Below are 19154 nucleotides of genomic sequence, written 5' to 3'. Positions count from 1 at the left end.
ATGAAGTTGTTGATGCTGTTGCGTGCATAATCGGAGTAATATAGCAAATAGCCCAGTGCACTTTTGGACTCATTTCTTATGTTGAATTGCCAAATATTAGACATGTTATGTCAAGTGAGTTAAGCACACCGTCATGTATTTGATATTAGATTGCTTAATACCAGAGCGATGAATTGATTAGAAACGAAGGCAGCATTTTAAGTTATTTATGTGTTTGTGTTTTAAATTTCAAACAAGACTGCATAAGTTCAGAAGAAAAACAAGGCATTTACAGATGGAACTCATTATTTATTCAAATCAACATGCTTACTCAGTTTGCTGACGTTAGCATCTGCTTGTCTAGACTTGCAATCTTGGGGTATATCAACAGTGTTACATGTGTATTTGACTATGAGTTAATGAACTTCATTAAATGGGTTCATCACTTGATTTACCCTTGTTATCTTTACCTGAATGTTTGAGTCACGTTTAACCGACAAAGGTGATTAACAATTAAGGCAAGTGTCCTTTTTTTAAGGAATCAGCCAATTTCACATTTTAGTCCCCATCATTAAAATAAAGGTGGATATGTTAAGCTTTCACCAAACTTGACACATTTAACGTACAGTTTTGTTGTTGTTGTTACCATGAATTAATGATTATGCGTACAATCCCTTGCAATGTCCCTGTAGTGGAGATCACATTGCCGCCAATATCTGTTGGCTGCGGTCAGTGTTGAGGTGTGTCCTCTGCTGACCACTTATTTGAGCCCTAAAGGATTTATCGTTGAGACTTGTTGCGTGAGTGTGGTATGCCGCTCCACAGCCAAGTATTTAGCTGGGGAAGCCAATCTACAGAGCGAGATGTGGCATTGCATTTGACAAAGTCGCATTGCTGTTTAACCGCAGAATTGACAAGAGTATAAAATTGACTCCTTCACGAAGGAGCCCCAGAAATCGCAGATGTCCGTAGACCTTACTTGAACCGATGTGTCTTCGTACGCACAGCAGTCATTATAGCTGATGGTGATACCCGTCTGTGTGCGTCAATGCAAACTCGTTTCAAAATCGCATTCCAGAAGTTGTTCCATTGGCCGTTGCAGCTCTACTTTTCCCAAATAATGCTGGTAAACGTTTTATCGATGGAACTGATTATTTCTTCAGATGCTGTCGGTTTAAATCGACATGCTTTCTCTCATTTGCTGGCATTTGCAGCTGCTAGTCTAGACTCGTAATGTTTGGGTATATCAGCAGTATCACTTGTGCGCAACCATTTTTTTTTGCCGTAAACACATTTCTTGTTACTCTTTGGTGTGTTACTCTTTGGTTCTTTCGGTAAAGTCACGTATTTTCTACCTACGTGACTTTACCGAAAGAACCAAAGAGTATGGATTCCTGCAGTCACGAAAGCTTCAAATCAACATGTATTGTTATTTTCCATCTCCCCTGTAATTCTTACACTTCACCTCTCCTCCTTCAACCCCACTGGCTTCCCATTTACTACACCGCTCTCTTATCAAATACCTGATGCTAGTCTTTACATCTTTCCATGGTCTTGCCCTCTCATCTCCTTCCATGTCCCCTTCTCATCTTCTTCATTCCTAATCTTCTCTGTCTCTGTCTGTCCCTCCGTCTCCCTGTGCCCAATCCCATGTTTGGCACTTCTTCCTCCTTGCACCCCTCCACTGGAATCAACTTCTCTTGTACATTTCGATTTAAAGCTTTCGTGACTGCAGGGATTCATCTTCTTGGTTCTTTCGCTAAAGTCACGACGTTTCGGCCACAACGCAAGGACGGCTGCTTGCATTGTGGCCGAAACGTCGTGAGAATTGTATTTTATTATGTTCTCTTGTACATTTAGCAGTCCCCCTCAATAACATACTTCTGTTTTGCTCTCAAAGCTCACCTCTTCTCCAGTGCCCATTCCCTTCCCTCCCCTCACTCCTCCACTCCTTCCCGTCCCTCCCATACCCTTTCGTGATCTCTAAGTACCCTTTATCACTCTCACTCATTCTTATATCCTTGTACGCACCTGCAATTTAAATAATTCTATTCTGTTACCGTTTGGTAAGCTATGTCAAGCGCCTCGAGTGAAGGTGCTCTATAAATATAAATGAGATTAGATTGTACATTTTATCCTTACACTATACAAATTGTGGAAATGTAAGTCAACGAAATTGCAAAAGAATCATCTTAAAGTGGTTTCATGCTCCAGCTTAGCATGGGGTGGCACTCCTCTCCTGCTTACTTCCATGAGCCTATGGTGAAAAAAATTCCACATTCCTATGATGGGGGTGAGTCTACCCATAGGACAACCACTACTGACTGTAATGAGGTGATGTAATCAAAGTCAATGCCACGTGGCCAACTGTCACATCTGAGTGACTTGTGTTTGAAAATAGGTCGGTGGCTTTAAAAAAAACATATCTATAAGATGAAGTGAAGTGTATCCCATTGATTCACTTGGTCCCAGAGGCCCTGGCTGAATGTTGACGGTCTCGGTGCAGAGTTGCTGCTTGTCGGGACAGGACTGGGCTTTGCCACTGGGCTATGGTTCAGGAATTCAGGGCCCTGAATGTGCGGGTGTCTTTTCAAGTCGTCACAAGCATGGCTAACGTGGTGCAAACACGTGATGGGAATTTCAATAGCAGGCCATTAAATTGACTCGCTTGTAATGGATAGAATTTCAGCAGAACGTGGAATTTGCTTTTGTGAGCGAGGGTTTGAAAGGCGTGACCAAAAGCGACTTTCTTCAGTTACGTAAACGTGCAAGCAATTTGCTCTTAATCCCTATTGAAATGTCGTACAGGCAGCCACGTGCAATTACGTGGTTTGGACACTTTGGGTGTCTGGACAACGGTTCCGCTGGTGTATTCAGGTTACTGGAAATGTCTTGAAAAATCGCACAAATCTATGTAGAAATGATGAAGATGCTGAAATGGCCTTCATCACTTATCCCATTCATCTTGCATTTAAAACGAATTTCACACCCTCTTGAAACATTCTGCACTGCAGTATCATTTGTCAGAACCCATTTTGTCCACACCATTGATAATCTCAGTCAAATGCTGTACCAAACAGACTGCAGTACATTCCATTAAAATGCACATATACAGCTGTCAGTGCTCCACACATGTCAATGATATTATTTGGACTGTTTGAGATGTAATTTTCAGTTATCTGCATTCCACTATTAATTCCGTATGAGGCCAGCTTCCACCCATTTGGAGGAATGGTCTCTGATTTTTTGATTGGATTGAAAAATTTAAACACTTTAAGGACAATGTTTCAGTTTCATTTATTAGGTTTAGCCCTGTGAGCCATGCGGCTCTTGACTCGGGTGCAACCGCAACAAAACAAAAACATGAACAAGAAACATCTTAAAGTGACTACGCACAACAGAAACATGCAGGAAAAAAACAGCAAAGTCTTCCAGAAAAAACCCACCGTATATCAACGCTGTGTGCAAAAATCCCAGTGGGATGCAAGTCAAACAATAACACTTCACCTCTCCTCCTTCAACCCCACTGGCTTTCCGTTTACTACACCGCTCTCTTATCAAATACCTGATGCTAGTCTTTACATCTTTCCATGGTCTTGCCCTCTCATCTCCTCCCGTGTCCCCTTCTCATCTTCTTCATTCCTAATCTTCTCTGTCTTATTGTTTAAAGAATAGCAAACGACATCTCACGACGTGTGCTCTGTCAGTACATTGCATTGGTAGACGGTGATTGTTTCTAACTGATGGGTTTAATCGGAAGTATAAAGCTGCCGTGATAAATCGGTAATGTATGAAGTGACACGAGTCTACTTATGCAGGTTAAGACTTGAATTAACAACCCTTCTGTGGTGCACGGATCTGTCTTTAAAGGCTTAAACACCCAAACCACCAAATCCACGATTATCTCTTTTTTTTAATTGCGGCTAAGCATCAAGCTTGCATAACCACTGCATAACGCATGTGGCATACTTAACAATAACACAATTTTATGATGTGCTGGTTTACCAGCTTGTGCACTAAACTGTGCATATTTGATTATACCAGAGTGGAATGGGGTGGTGCGGTGCCACGGCGGTTACTGCCATCTGACTTTCATTCACAGCCTTAGCTGACATTAGTAGCGATTTCTATCTAAACCGGCCGTATTCACCAGAATGGCAAAGTATGGCCGATCAACTCTCTAAACTGGTGTTGTGTGAAGAGGCCTTCATCAGCAATTGGTTGACAAAGGGATGCAAATAATTTTTATTTATATCACTTGCACAAGTATTGTAAATACATTTCACACCCACCATAACTTTAGTTTGTTTGCTTTATTACGATTATGTATTTGTCCCGATTAGCATGTTGGTACATTTTACTCTGCATTTTAGCAAACCGGTAATGTTGGTAGGCATATTCACTTCTTCACTCTGTAGGTATTGTGCCCAGGGCAATATAAGTGGTTTGCTAATGCCACACATTGTAGCCTCGGTATGATGCCTCTAATGAAAAGGCTATTTGTCTAAAAGCACACATGGTTGGATTTCAGTTCTTGAACGTTGTTTACGTGCAGTTGTGTTTTTTTGTGGTTGTTGCAACTTTATACTCACAGGTTTTACCACGTGACAGTAATTTGATTCATAGATCAAAATAGCTTCAGATGTTAAGCAGAACATATTTCATTACGAGTATAAAACACATGGATGTCACGTGAGCTCCATGTTGAGGTTGCTTCAAGCAAAACAAATAATCCTGTGCAGTACGTACATATATATTACTAGACATTTTTTTTAGAAAGGGTGACCATCTGTAGATAAATCTCATTCTAGAAAAGCAACAAGCAAATGACACGAACGCGAGGGGTCAATCGAGGAGGATTTGCAGTGATGTAATGAGAGTGATTGGAGGTCTTGGATGGATTGCAGCTGTGCAGCTCTGGGGACATAACCGTGGGCAGTTGCTGTGACGATGGCTGCTGAGTTAGAGCCTTTAAATTAGTTGGGATCATTGGAGGTGGCCAACTGGCACAAGGGGTCACGGTATTGAGTTACCACTGCTTGGATATACCGGGTTTGAATCTGGACATCGAGTTAAACCGTGGCTACCTGTGATTGTAAAAATAAACTTTATGTTGAAATTGTCAGTTTTTTTATTCACTTGCCTGAATTATAGCTCTGATTAATAAAAAAAAAACATACACATTCGATTGTCTTGAAAATAAAGTTGCTGTGTACTGGCGCATGATGAAAAATATGCCCTTTGGGTGTGTGGATTAAATTCTCATTTGAAGCACTCTCAAAATTAGTTTTGTGATGTCTGCTTCGAGCAGGCTATTCTCGAGTATAGGCTGATACGTTGGTTTGCAATATTTCTGAATGGATGTTTTTCTATATGACGTGGTGTCAATTGTAATGAAGTTGAGTCAAAGACCCAAGCAATATCATTTATAGGTAGGATTTGCAATATGTGGTCTTATAACACTGCAGTCTTTGGAAGTTTGTTAGAAAATATGAATTAAATTGGGAAAAAATGATAACAGATAAATAACACAGATTTCTAAGATTTTTGGGGTAATGACTCTTCTCATACCCAGTTTTCAAGTAAATTGTTTCATTGGATATTGGAAGAAACAGTGCTTTAATTAATCAATTAAAACATGTTCTTAGGCTCAGAATAATTGCATCGGAGTCACTGACGTTCGAGGAGTTAAGAGCAGCTAATAATTGAACCAGCATGCGTCAAAATATTTTATTTCGTTATTAGGTAGCAACCTGGATTATCTGCTCACAGTTAATGCAGAGTTATTCGTAGTTTTACCGACATGTGAAGCTTTGTGTGTTCTCCTGGCAGCGTTCATGGCCGAACAAAGAAAATAAAATAATCTAGGTGGAGATAAAATGTAACTTTCTAGAATGGGTTTTCGGGGTGTGCCACGTGTTTGACATGATGCCAAACGACACAAAGATTGCACCGAAGAGCTGAGAGGCACAATCGCGAAATCCTAAGCATGAAAACCAATGTTGGCATTTCCCCAAGTCTTATTACAATGGGATTGACCCGCGTCTCACACATCACATTTCCTTTGTTGATTCACACTTTGCAGGCCGGATCTTGTGGACATGGAAAAAGTCAACATCCAGAGTAACAGGGAAAATCTGGCGCAAGCGTTTGCCCTTGCAGAGAAGGAACTCGGGGTCACAAGTCTACTGGACCCTGAAGGTGAATCTGTCTGCAATAATGAAAAGAAAACACGTATGGCAAGCCAATGCGGGTTTAATTATCTTGCGCTAATTACTGTTGTAACCAGGTATGTTTAATGTAAACCAGCTGTCGAAGCAAGTTCTAGTTTTTAGAGTTGCTCTTGAATATGTTTCTGAATTTAGGCTGTCAAAAGAACTCGTTTTTTGTTGTAATGAGATGGGTTTTGTTGTTGTTGTTGCAGACATTGATGTTGTATCTCCGGATGAAAAGTCCATCATCACGTACGTGTCTTCGCTGTACGACGCAATGCCTGTTGTCCCTGACGTGTTCAATGGAATCAGTGCAGATGTGAGTACTTCCTTTTGCCATGCATACACGATATATAGCCTGGAATGAATGCATCCAGTGAAGAATTATCAAAGCAGTTCAAATGTTTTTAACTGTGTTTTCACACAGAAGATGTACATACTTATTATTTGTTTCATAATGAAGATTTTTGGGTTATATCGCATAAATATAAATGTGTCATTAACCCACCACCACCCGATACTGTCAATTAGTAAGGTTTATCACGTGAACAGAACGTGCCAATTAGTTACTACTTCAGCACACCGGTGTGTTGGAGAGTAGACCCACAACATTTACAATCTGAGTAAGACGTTTTGCTGGTGATTACAATGAGCTTCATCAGGCGATTTTCCAGAATTTTGAAGAAGTCTTCCTTATCGGTCGCGAAAGCCGACGTGTTAACCTTTTTATTTGCTTGTTTTCCTCTTGGCTTTTACTTACGAGCATGTGCTGTCAGCGAGCACCTGTGTAGTCCATCACCCCCTTCACAGCACTTGCTGTGAGTGTTAAAGACTCTATTGAGGGAATCTTTGTATCTGAGTTTGTGTGCGTAGTGAAAATAAAAACAAAAACTTTCCTTTGAATTGGAACTTACACGTTTATCTTATTTCACCAGGAGGCCGATCTGAAGTGGTCGGAGTACCAGGAGATGGTGAAGTCGCTGCTGCTTTGGATTTCACGACAGATTGAGATTATGGAGGACAGAACATTCCCTGACGACTTGGAACAGTTGAATGTGAGATACTGCCCCTGCATCTGGTGCCTGTGCCCTGTGGCTTAATTACCCCCCCTTCCCCTGAATCATATACACTGGTGAAATATAAGTTGACAAACAGATGTTAGATAAATTATTCTGAGATATGTGTAATCTTTAATTAGAATAATCAAGTATGTCTTAAAATCAGAATACACAAATAGCACACTGCAATATGTTTTTTCACTCTTTGTCTTATACGTTTTAAATGCTTGATATGTGTATTCCCATAAATATTAAATACTTAAGTCACTGTGGAATTTTCTTTCCAATACATAAACACAGCATCTTCTTTCAGGAATGATGAACTTTTTTGTGTTATTCACGTAACTTACTGACGAAAAAAACTACAAACTAAACAATGTTCAATTTTACCAGGTAAGGCCCACTTGAGCAGTAGAGCTTTTTTTCAAAAGCGACCTAGGCCACAATTGATAGCTCAACGAAGTGGGTTATCACGTGGGCATTTATCGCAGCCAAAAAAAAAATGCTGTGTTGTAACCACAATCTGAAGTTCCTCTCACCCGATGTTCTGTTTTGCAGGCACTTTATGCCCAATTCACCCACTTGAAAAACACCGAGTTCACGACGAGGCTGTCGGAGAAGCACAGAATCCACGAGCTCTACAAGACGCTGGAGGTGCGGACTGCACGGCAGCCACGACGCTCGTTGATTTTTTTAAACGACCAACACTGTTTCGATTTAAAGCTTTCGTGACTGCAGGGATTCGTCTTCTTGTTTTTTTCGGTAAAGTCACGTAGAATGGAAATAATAAAATAATTAAAATAAAACATTATACAATAATTTTTTATTATGTTTTATTCTTATTATTTTATTATTTCGGTAAAGTCCCGTAGAATGGAAATAATAAAATAATACAAATTCAACATAGTAAAGAATTTTTTTTTTAATGTTTTATTTTTATTTTTTTATTATTTCCATTCTACGTGACTTTACCGAAAGAACCAAGAAGACCAACACTGTGTCGCACTCCGTTTATCTTCTTCTTTTTTGCGAGAGCAATTGCGATCGCTTCTGTGCCATTGTCTTGGCAGGGCTGGTTTCAGTCAGGTCGAATCAAGCTGCCCGAGAAGAGCCATCCCAACGATGTGGAGCGGGAGTGGAGCAGGCTCTTTAAAGCCATGGGCGAGCGGGAGACCACTCTGCGATTTGAAATAGCGAGGTCGGTAATGATTCGTCGTCGTGTTTAAATCAATAAACCCTAAAGTGAAATATAGAGCTTTGATATATTTATAGTTCCATTGCTTTCCAGTAGTTTTCCTTTCTGCTTGCTGTGTCGCTTCTTAAATTTTAGGATTTTTTAATGCATACATTTTTTCTTCTTACTATTTTGTTTAAATAATATTACCTCTATGCAATTAACAGAAATCCATTTTGTTAATTTTTTTCGTAACTCATTGGTAGCTTGTCATACAGACATAATAACATATTCATCTCTAAGTATATATATTTATTTTTTAAATGTGTGGTCGGGGGGGGGGAAACATAACAGGCTGAGGAATGTGGTGTAACTGACAAAAGTGTGATCTGAGAGCGCCTGCCGTGCCGTGGCTTGTCAGGCTTGACAATGGTCCGTGGCAAGTGTGGTCTGGATTAATTTCAGTGCACTAAGCCAACGTTTAAGACCTCCGGGGCGAAATATTACAGGTACGCCCATCTTGGCCGGACCTATCGGGACGCATGGGGAGTTTTACTTTTTGCCTGATTGGCGCGATGCTTTTCGTGGCTGAGCAGAAACTCCTTAAATAGCGCATGCTCGCCGCGAAAAGCTTTCGTTTTTGGGAAGTTCATCTCAACTTGCCGTCGTGAAAGATGTAATCTTAAACTGTGGCAGTCATTTAGGATTCTTCGGAGAAACATTGTGCTCGTGTTTTTTTATTTTCTTACGTAATTATTAGTACATTCAATCAAGATGGGGTAGCACGTGTTAGCGTCAGTTTGTCATTTGCAGCCCTGCTGAGGAAAGGGGTAAAAATACAGGAAATATTCAAGGGAGGAAATTTTGATAAAAACAACTGGACTTAGGAAGGAAGCTTGACTTCCTTCAGCACTAGGATTATGTCGAGTGGCTCTGCCGTGCATTATGGCTCTCTGCCACGCTCGTACACTGGCGGTTTGCATGACATGGTGATGAATGGGGGGCAGTCTCCTGTAGGCATGTCCTACAGCAGTCACCCTGGAAGTACCATGCAGTATGCTTCTCTTCCAAGGTCATTCTCTGGCGGTGGTGGTAGCGGTGGTGGTGGCGGTGGTGGTGGCGATGGTTGTGGCTCATATGGAGTGATAATGGATGGAGCACAGTTTCCTGGTGAGATGTTTTACAGTGGACAAGGTGGGAGTACAATGCAGTATGGCTCTCTTCCAAGGTCATTCTCTGGTGGTGGTGGTGGTGGTAGCGGTAGTGGTGGCGGTGGCTCATATGGAATGACAATGGATGGAGCACAGTCTCCTGCTGGCATGTCCTACAGCACTCAAGCTGGGAGCACCGTGCAGTATGGTTCTTTCCCAAGGGCATTCTCTGGTGGTAGTGATGGCGGTGGTGGTAGCGGCTCGTATAGAATGACAATGGATGGGGCACCACAGTCTGCTACTGGCTTGTCTCCTCACGACAGCCAGGTTGCGAGCGCTGTGCGGTACGGTTCCCTTCCACGAGCTTTCTCTCGTGCTTGTCCTAGTGCGTCATATGGAATGGCAGTGGATGGGGCACAGTCTGCTGCTGGCTTGTCCTACAGCAGTCCGGCTGCCAGCACCATGCAGTATGGTTCTCTGTCGCAGACAGCTGCTGGTGGCTCGTATGGGATGGCTTTAGGTGGAGGACAGTCTGGTGGTGGTATGTCCTACAGCAGTCAGCCTGCAGGCACCGTCCATTATGGATCTTTGCCAAGGTCGATGTCTGGTGCTTCATATGGAATGGTCGCTGGTGGGAGCCAGTCTGGACATGGCATGTCGATCAGAAGTCAGTCGGTCAGCTCAAATGTTCGTGTTCCTGATGGGGGCCAGTCCGCGGGATCATTACACCAAAACAGTGCCGCGGGCAAAAGCGTGTCCTTTGCAGGGGCCTCTGCTGATAATTTTGACAATGCAGACGTGTACAGAAGCGTTTCTTACAGTAGCGGTAGCGGCCAAGGCCAGACGCTTGGCAGAGCCACGAGCCCTCTGCCTTCTCCACAGTACGGCGCTGATGTCGCAGCGTCCGTCATGCGGCAGCGATCTCCCAGTCCGGCTGGTGTTGACCGTGGCCAGGTGGTCGGACCGGTTCAGTTTGGCAACGTCGTGTTGAGGGGCCAGCCGGCGCAGTACAGCGGCGGGGTCGCGTCGTCTCTCGCCGAGCGCAGTCAATCGGGCGGCATGACGCTATATACCGTCGAGCAGATACAGGCCTTCGCCCCCTCTTCAGACATTGGAATAGTGGATAGCAGCCAGGTGTTGACCCCGGCGCAAACGGGCAGCGGTCTCAGCAGCGCAGCTCACCTGAGGAGCAACGCCAGCCAGATGGCTCAAGCCAGCTTCGGAGGGGGGGGTGGGCACGGGTTGACAGGCATGCCGGCGTACGGTCAGTTGGTGGACGCGGGTGGAGAGATGGCCAGGTAACGGTGATGACGGCAACCGCGCGTGTCGGTGGCGGTGTGAAATTCCAGCGCTTGCTTGTGCGTCGCTGTTGCATACGTGCGTACGCGTTAATGCATGCAATGCCGCATTGCATTGCTCGAGTCTAATTGTTGTTTGTATATAAGCATTGTGCATAATGCACATACATATCCAGATGTTTCATTTTGAAGTCGATGGCTTTTAATTTTAATCCCTAATCGAATTTGCATACAGTTATTCTATAATTATTGTCACCATTGTCATGGTGACACAAATATATAGTCGTTTTCTTCAGCACTTTGTTGAAATTAGTTAGACATCTCAAAAATAGTATAACACATTGCAGTTATATACCGCAAATAGTCATTTTATCTAAATTAAATAAGTCACTTAATGAAAATATACGTGATTAATTGCCATGTTTTCTTCATTTGGATATTGAACCGGCCGCATGCTTTCACAGCGATGCATGAGCCCCACCTGCTCACACCAAAACAAAGCGTGAGCACGTGACTCAGGGATAATTTTACAATGTCGTTTTTGAACAATGACCCGATATAAATATACCTGACGTAGTAGGTAAACTGCCATGTCGTTCGTGGGCACAAGAACAAAAATTCAGCCGCGCTGAATTAGCTCATTCGCTCTACGGAAAGGTGACGGGTGAGGGTTGCCCGCTTCATGCAATGGGAAGAACCGGGCATGCAGTTCCAGTTGGAACAGGAGAGACATTTCACATGGCGTATTTCATTTCAATGCCGCTGCGGTGTAGCGGTTATGACACTGGACTTCCCCAGTTCCATTTAATCTCCCCACCTATAATTCACACGGCAGCACAGATGGCGTGAATGGTTTGCATGTCATTTTGTGGATCGGCGGATCGCACGTGGTGGGGTTAAGTGTGGGTACTCTCAACGCCTTCAAGTCGTCTGGCTGGTGTGGACGATTCGGCCAAATTAACTGTAGCGGCGCTCTCTAGACGGTTTATTTATGTATTATGCTTGTTCACCTAGGCAAGCGCAGCCGAGTCTCATGACAGTTTTTTTTCAGGAGGGTAATTGCGGGGCTGCGCTTTTATCGTATTTCTCTTGTGCTATCGCCACTCTGCCCTTTGATTGCCAGGCTGGAGGCGCTGCAAAGGTTGGCGAGGACAGCGGAGATGGACACGAGCCAGTGCGGTGACCTCCTGGCCAAAGCGTCGTCGGCCCTGCAGGCCGTATGTGTCGCACCGCATTCTCTGCGCGTCTCTATTTATAGCCTAGCAGTGGAGGACAAAGGGACAAAGGCAGCAGCCTCGTGATGAACTGCACACGGTCTGCTGGTGGCAATGACATCCCTACGTGTGCTGTTTTAATGAGACGCCGTTTGGATTCCATTGCTGGCGCCGGCCTAATGGGCGAGATGTTAACTTTTTCTCCCCTGGAATACCGGAGGTCGTGGGTTGGAATCCCAACCCTGACGCCCGCATATTTGGAGTTTGCATGGTCTCTCAATGGTCGTGTGGATTTTTCTCCAGGTCCTCCGGTTTTTCTCTCCACATTTATAAAGACACGTTTAGAGTATTTGGCTGCTATAAATTTCCACATGATCAGCCATTTGGTTGAGCTATCATTTGTGGACAGGTCTCTTCTGAAAAAGAGCTGTTTAGCTCAGTGGGCCTATCCTGGTAAAAGAGAAATAGTTAATATTCAGTTAGTTGTCCCGAATCTCATTTGGATTCTGCAATGGGCTTCTAAAGATGTGGAAATTGATATTTACAAAGAAGGAAACTTTCATAAGGCACCATTATAATGGCGTTAAAACAATTACATGTAAATTCTGTGTTAATGTATTATTATAGCGTAGAAGCAGTTTCATAAGTTAATGTTATGTCTTTAGTAAATAGTGTTTATTGGACAATTCTACTTATTTGTGTATCCTGTACTCGCGTCAAAACAGAAAGTAATAGATGATCCATGTTTATTCATTCTTAGGACTCGAGTCGAATTTCTTCCGGGCAGCAACCACAGAGCATGGCTGAGATTGCACAGTATTTAACGGAAACTGAAGTGAAGATCAGCAAACTCTTTGTGGACATCCAGAGTCTCAGAGAAGCAAAATATCTCCACTCGGAGCAGCTCTACTCCAGGTACGACATGTGGCTTCTTTCATTCACCCTGAATGCCAAACCAAAACAAATATCTCTACGTATACTTCCGGGGATGTGGCACGGTTGCCTTCCCGTCCCCGGCTGAGCACCACGGCGGCGAGATGTTGACTACCTCGCCTGGTATACAGGAGGTCATGGGTTCGATCCCGACCCTGACGCCCTGTATATTTGGAGTTGACATGTTCTCCCTGTGGTCGCGTGGATTTATCTCCGGGTCCTCTGGGTTTTCTCTCCACATTTAGAATTGCGCGTTCAGATTTTAGAGAGTTTTTGGCTGCTATAAATTTCCACGCAAGGAGCCACCTCGTTCAGCTACCATCTGTGGCGAGTTCTGTTTTTGAGAAAAGAGGTATGGTAGCTCAGCGGGGCCTATACCTGGTTAAATAAAAAAAGTAGTTTTAGTTTAATGGAGCATGAGCTTTCTCCTTGTAAAAAGGTTTCAGTTTTGTTGCCAGAAAAAAGGGGAAAAACCCTATTATTATATTTTGGTACTGGCAAAGGAGGTTTAATGATGTGGATGCTCACCCCGAGCCCTCATTACTTTGATAGTGCATTGTCTTTGAGCTGTACGTCTTTTGGCATCCTCTGGTCGAGCACCAATCGGGTCGAGGCTCAAAAGAAAGCCGTCCCTCGGTGTGGACCAATCAGTTTCAAGGACAATGCATATATTATCATAGTGTGTTTTTTGTTTGCATTTGACTGCAAGTATTGTGGCTAATGCAGACATGAATCCTCGTAAAAAGAAGGTTTCAGTTTTGTTGCCAGAAAAAAAAGGGGAAGAACCCCTATTATTATATTTTGGTCCTGGCAAAGGAGGTTTAACGATGAAGCCTTCTCGTCGTGCCGCGGCCGCACAGGGTCCTGCAGCTGCACGAGCAGTTGACGAGCATGCGCGCCGAGCAGGGCAAGCTCCTGGGCAGGGTGCAGCAGCTGCTGGAGGACAAGGCGAGGGACGCGGCCGCCTCCAGGGCGGCGGACGCCGAGCGCGTGCGGACCGAGGACGACTCCAACCTGAAGTATGCTCACGAACTGCTCGCCTGGGTGGAGCACAGCCAGGTGCGTTTGCGGCTGCCCGGGGTTACGGCACGGCAGATAAGTTGTATTCGCTCCTGATGCGCTCGTGGGTTTAATTTTTTTACCTACGTGACTTTACCGAAAAAACCTAAGAATATGAATCCTTGCAGTCACGAAAGCTTCAAATCTAGAATTGCTGAAAACCGCGTGTTTCGGCAGCATAGCGGTTAGCGCGCCGTGCTATTCGAGCCCGGGCCACCCGAGTTCGATTCCTGCTCACGACCAACGCCGGTGACGATGGGCCTCCCCCTACGTCGACTCGGCCTCAAATGAGTACCTGGTGCGGTGTGTAAATATCGCCGCTAGGGAGAGGAAGGCGGCCGGGCGTGGTGCTGGCCACCCACCCCCCTCGTGTGGCGTGCTGGCCTTCATAGGTGCTTGCTAACAGCACTTGTCCAAACAGTCTGTTCAGGCTATACGGAGGATCTTTGTATTTTGCTCGGCATGATTTTCTGACACGTCTGACATTTGGCTTCGCATTATGCCAGCAGCTGCCCAAGGGCATCGTGTTGTACAGCACGCACACACGATCCGCACATACTCTGGAAAGCCGTTCAGCAACACGATCCGTGAAAACCTATGCAGTCATAGTAGTAGTAATAATAATCATGATGGTGTCGCAACTTGTACTCAATTGCTGTGTCGGCTGGAAACAAAACATACAAAGTCTGCCATGCCCATCATTCAACAAAGAGTTACAATTTTAAATATATCTCATGAGTAATCTGTGAAAGTTCTGAAGGCCATTTTCTGGATTTTGTTTTGTAATTACATTACTTATACTAGTCTCTGTTAATACAAGTCCAGTTGCTTTTGTGAAAATACAAATAATATTGGCTAAAATTATATAAACAGTAAATAAGTGTATTCTGTATGTGGTGGTAAATGGTTGCTGGTCACAAGATGTAACTTTCCACATTGGCTAAACACAGTTTAATAGCATCTTTGCAAAGTCCGCCATTCCAACAGCTTCACATATTTTTTAAAAATACAAATGTAAATGCATTAACAGTTCAACTGGCTCGCCCATGATACAGTGATACCTCGGTTCACGAACGCTTCTGTTCACGAACAACTCGGTTCACGAACAGAAAAGTTCATAAAAATATGCTCCGGTTCACGAACTCCGCTTCGGTTCACGAACAACTCGGTTCACGAACAGAAAAGTTCATAACAAAATGCTCCGGTTCACGAACTCCGCTTCGGTTCACGAACAACTCGGTTCACGAACAGAAAAGTTCATAACAAAATGCTCCGGTTCACGAATTCCGCTTCGGTTCACGAACAACTCGGTTCACGAACAGAAAAGTTCATAACAAAATGCTCCGGTTCACGAACTCCGCTTCGGTTCACGAACAACTCGGTTCACGAACAGAAAAGTTCATAACAAAATGCTCCGGTTCACGAACTCCGCTTCTGTTCACGAACAACTCGGTTCACGAACAGAAAAGTTCATAACAAAATGCTCCGGTTCACGAACTCCGCTTCGGTTCACGAACAGGAGCCGCGGCCATTTGAATGCTATTTCCAGGCTGTCACATGGTCGTGACTTAACCGGAGTTACATTGAACCCTATGGGAAAATGTGCCTCGGTTCACGACCAATTCGGTTCGCGACCAGAGTCAGTTCACGAATTAAGTTCGTGAACCAAGGTATCGCTGTATTTGTGTAACCTACCTGGTGCTTCTGGGTTCTTACAGTTACAAATTGACTCGGGTGACTGGGGCTCCGATCTTCCTTCTGTCGAGGCGAATATGGAAAGCCACAAAACTCTACACAGATCCATCGAGGACTTCAGGTCAAGTGTGGAAGAAGCCACAGCCAACAAGGTACGGTTTATTACCACATCATTTGATTCCCATAAAAATGTTATATCTTTGCTCTCCGGGAAGAGAGGCTTTGTTTATTCATGATCACTTTTTCATGGGTTCGATCACGAAAATGTAAATGTGTCGTTAAACCCACCACCACCCCCGACACAGCCAATTAGTAAGGTTTGTCACGTGAAGAAAACGTGCCAATTAGTTACTAATTCAGCTCACCGGTGTGTTGGAAAGTAAACCCACAAGATTTACGAGTTGTCTACTGCGTAAACCCACCGCATTTACAGTTTGAGTGCTGTACTCAAAAGTCAACACGTTAGAATGGTTTGTAAAGTTGCACAAATGTGAGTGGAGTGCGTCGTGTGCGTGCTATGTCAATTGTTGTTTTACAGAGCAAGTTGTCATCGACTGTGAAGGCCGAGTACATTGGGCTTGTGAACAGCCTGGAGATAAAGTACACGAAACTCATGGTTTGTAACTTGGCTTATGCTTTCACACAGTGCAGCAAAGCCTAATGAGTACTCGTAATTAAGCATCGGTGTCTGTCACGTAATTTAACTCTCTAATACTTTCTTGGAAATTTGAAGTTTTTAAATGTAGTTCGTGGGTATCGGTTGAAGTAACCTCCTATTTAGGTCGGGATTCTGCCGTGGGTAGCGCACCGGACTTTTTGATCTCCTGGCGCAGCGGTTAACATAATGGGTCAAGTTACTCGCCTCCGTCCACCCATGAGTATAAACGGGTTACAGCACATGAAGTCCATCAGCAGGTCCCATGCGGTGGGATAAAGTTTAGGTACTCCAAAGACGTCTGGCCAGCATGGAAGAGATAGGTTAAATACCGTCTAGAGAGTCTCTGTCGAGCTTCCTAGAGCGTGGCCAAGAAACCATACGGCTAGACCTTTACCTATTAGCTATAGTGATCTCTCTGTAAACACCAAGATTACTTTAGTTTAAAATAAAATTGCAATATTCCTCGTGAAACAATGTAATTTTGTCTCTAACTAATCCCAAGGGCACATACTTATTGACCACACCCTGTGGGCGATGGGAATTCTGAGCGGTTTGCATTGTGTGCCTTGAATTCAGAACGCGTCACGGAGCAGAGGGAGGCACCTGGACAGCTTGCACAGCTTCATCACACGGGCCACCAAGGAGCTCATCTGGCTGAACCAGAAGGAGGAAGATGAGGTGTCTTATGACTGGAGCGAGAAGAACAGCAGCACTGCCGTGAAGAAGGAGGCCTACGGTGTACGTTTATCCACTGCCCATAAGTCACTCGCACATCGCCGGAGACCGTAAGAGGCGGTTTGTTTCACTGGTATAACTTTGTCCAGAAATATGCGGTTCTCAAGGGCCGATGTGGAAATGTGAAAGCAATGCAAGCCATTTAATTGTATGCATGCATGTTGAACTTCTTTCGCACGCTACGTAGCCGACCTCGGTTTGTTTCACTGGTATAACTTTGTCCAGAAATATGCGGTTCTCGAGGGCCGATGTGGAAATGTGAAAAGCAAAGCAAGCCATGTAATTGTATGCATGCATGTTGAACTTCTTTCGCACCCTACGTAGCCGACCTTGGTAATATAATCGGAGGCGCAATGAAAACGTCACGTGATCGTCTTCATCTTTACTTCCTTGTGCAGGAATTTATGCGAGAGCTCGAGGAAAGGGAATCGAACATAAAGAGTATTCAGGAGAGCGGCGAGCAACTCCTGGCTGATGCCCACCCTGGAAAGCAGTCGATTCAGGTATGCAGTTTTATTTCAGAGATGCACCTGTGATCATTGGTATAGCCGTAATTGGGTTTTTTCGGTAAAGTCACGTAGCTGAAAAATTAAAATTAATAAAAGTAAAATAAATATAAAATAAAAATCACGACGTTTCGGAGGCAACACAAGCTTCCGTCTTCAGGTGGAACCGTCACAGCACGATAGCTGTATCAAGCTATTTAAGACGGAAGCTTGTGTTGCCTCCGAAACTTGATTTTTATTTTATATTTATTTTACTTTTATTAATTTTAATATTTTACCTACGTGACTTTACCGAAAAAACCTAAGAATATGAATCATTGCAGTCACGAAAGCTTCAAATCTAGAAATAATGACGATGATTTATTTGGCTAAACCAACCCTGACGTGTGCCTCCACTGAACTCTCCTTTGGAATTGGGTTGTTTGACTGTAATTGTGTGTTACAGGCCTACATTGCAGCCATGCAAACACAGTGGAACTGGGTCCTTCAGCTGTGCTCTTGCGTAGAGACACACCTGGCCGAGAACACCGCCTATTTCCAGGTACGCTTACGGCACTGAGTGACGTGTAAGTCGCTGTTATCCCTCTTTGACTAGCTACGTCTATGATCGTCTGCTTTCAAAACGAGGAAATGTATTTGCGTGCGCATAGCTACTTCCTATGCAGCACATCTAAACTACGGAATTCTTAGTCTATTAATCTTGTCAAGACGGTGCGATGATCACAAACTTCCTTTACTCGTTGCCAGTTCTTTCAAGATGCCAAGGAGGTGGAACAGCAGCTGAACAACCTTCAGGACACCATCTGGAGGAAGTACAAATGCGACAAGTCGACAAGTTTGACCCGCCTAGAGAATCTCCTGCAGGACGCGATCGTGAGTACTTTTGAGCGTTTGAGAGTTTAGAGTATTTGGCTGTTATAAATGTCCACATGATAAGTCACTTTGTCGAGCTATTGTTTGTGGCCAGGTCACTTCTGAAAAAGACCTATTTCATTCAATGGGCCTTACCTGATCAAATAAAATAGTAGTAATAGTTGCACTTTAATTTCTTTTTCATCTGAGATCCTAATTAAGTTGATTACGTGTGTAATGCTTACCCCAGTATTGAACCTTGTGGGTTGCCCCTTTTCCACGTTCATAACCACAATGATAATTGCAAGTCACCTGTGCCTTTTAACACGGGTTAGAATTGGCATAAATATTGTGAGGAAATATCCATGACTAGACTTAATGAAAACGTAGTTTGATGACGGGACGCTGCCATGGTATAATGGTTAGCACACTCTACTTGTGATCCACAGGTCGCCAGTTCGAACTCCCTGTCACGATAGTTGAAGTTTCTTAAATCCCTCCTCCACCCATGTCCCCACAGCAGCAGTACGAATGGGTAACACCGAGAGGTCAATCGATTGGAAGGGTCGCGTGTGGGTGGGGTAAACAGTGGGTGTCTGCCACCTCTTCCAAGACGCCTGGCCGGTGTGG

General features: G+C 44.0%; 1 protein-coding gene across 4 annotated transcripts in view; it reads left to right on the top strand.

The window, feature by feature from the left end:
• LOC144717881 (microtubule-actin cross-linking factor 1-like) overlaps positions 1 to 19154 on the top strand; it is a 261212-nt gene that overhangs the window by 123674 nt on the left and 118384 nt on the right. For all 4 annotated transcript variants that reach the window (XM_078593630.1, XM_078593631.1, XM_078593632.1 and 1 more), the window contains 14 exons: positions 6065 to 6180; positions 6404 to 6510; positions 7127 to 7246; positions 7808 to 7903; positions 8320 to 8447; positions 11996 to 12089; positions 12847 to 13001; positions 13880 to 14078; positions 15797 to 15925; positions 16312 to 16389; positions 17008 to 17169; positions 17565 to 17669; positions 18118 to 18213; positions 18420 to 18545. In XM_078593630.1, coding sequence (XP_078449756.1) covers positions 6065 to 6180; positions 6404 to 6510; positions 7127 to 7246; positions 7808 to 7903; positions 8320 to 8447; positions 11996 to 12089; positions 12847 to 13001; positions 13880 to 14078; positions 15797 to 15925; positions 16312 to 16389; positions 17008 to 17169; positions 17565 to 17669; positions 18118 to 18213; positions 18420 to 18545 — 1711 coding nt within the window. The remainder of the gene's footprint in view (positions 1 to 6064; positions 6181 to 6403; positions 6511 to 7126; positions 7247 to 7807; positions 7904 to 8319; positions 8448 to 11995; positions 12090 to 12846; positions 13002 to 13879; positions 14079 to 15796; positions 15926 to 16311; positions 16390 to 17007; positions 17170 to 17564; positions 17670 to 18117; positions 18214 to 18419; positions 18546 to 19154) is intronic.

This window comes from Lampetra planeri, chromosome 4, assembly GCF_965212315.1.
Source record: "Lampetra planeri chromosome 4, kcLamPlan1.2.h2, whole genome shotgun sequence".
NCBI classification, from domain to species: Eukaryota; Metazoa; Chordata; class Hyperoartia; order Petromyzontiformes; family Petromyzontidae; genus Lampetra; species Lampetra planeri.
Note: the sequence above shows the minus strand (reverse complement) of the source record. Positions and strands in the feature narration are given on the sequence as shown.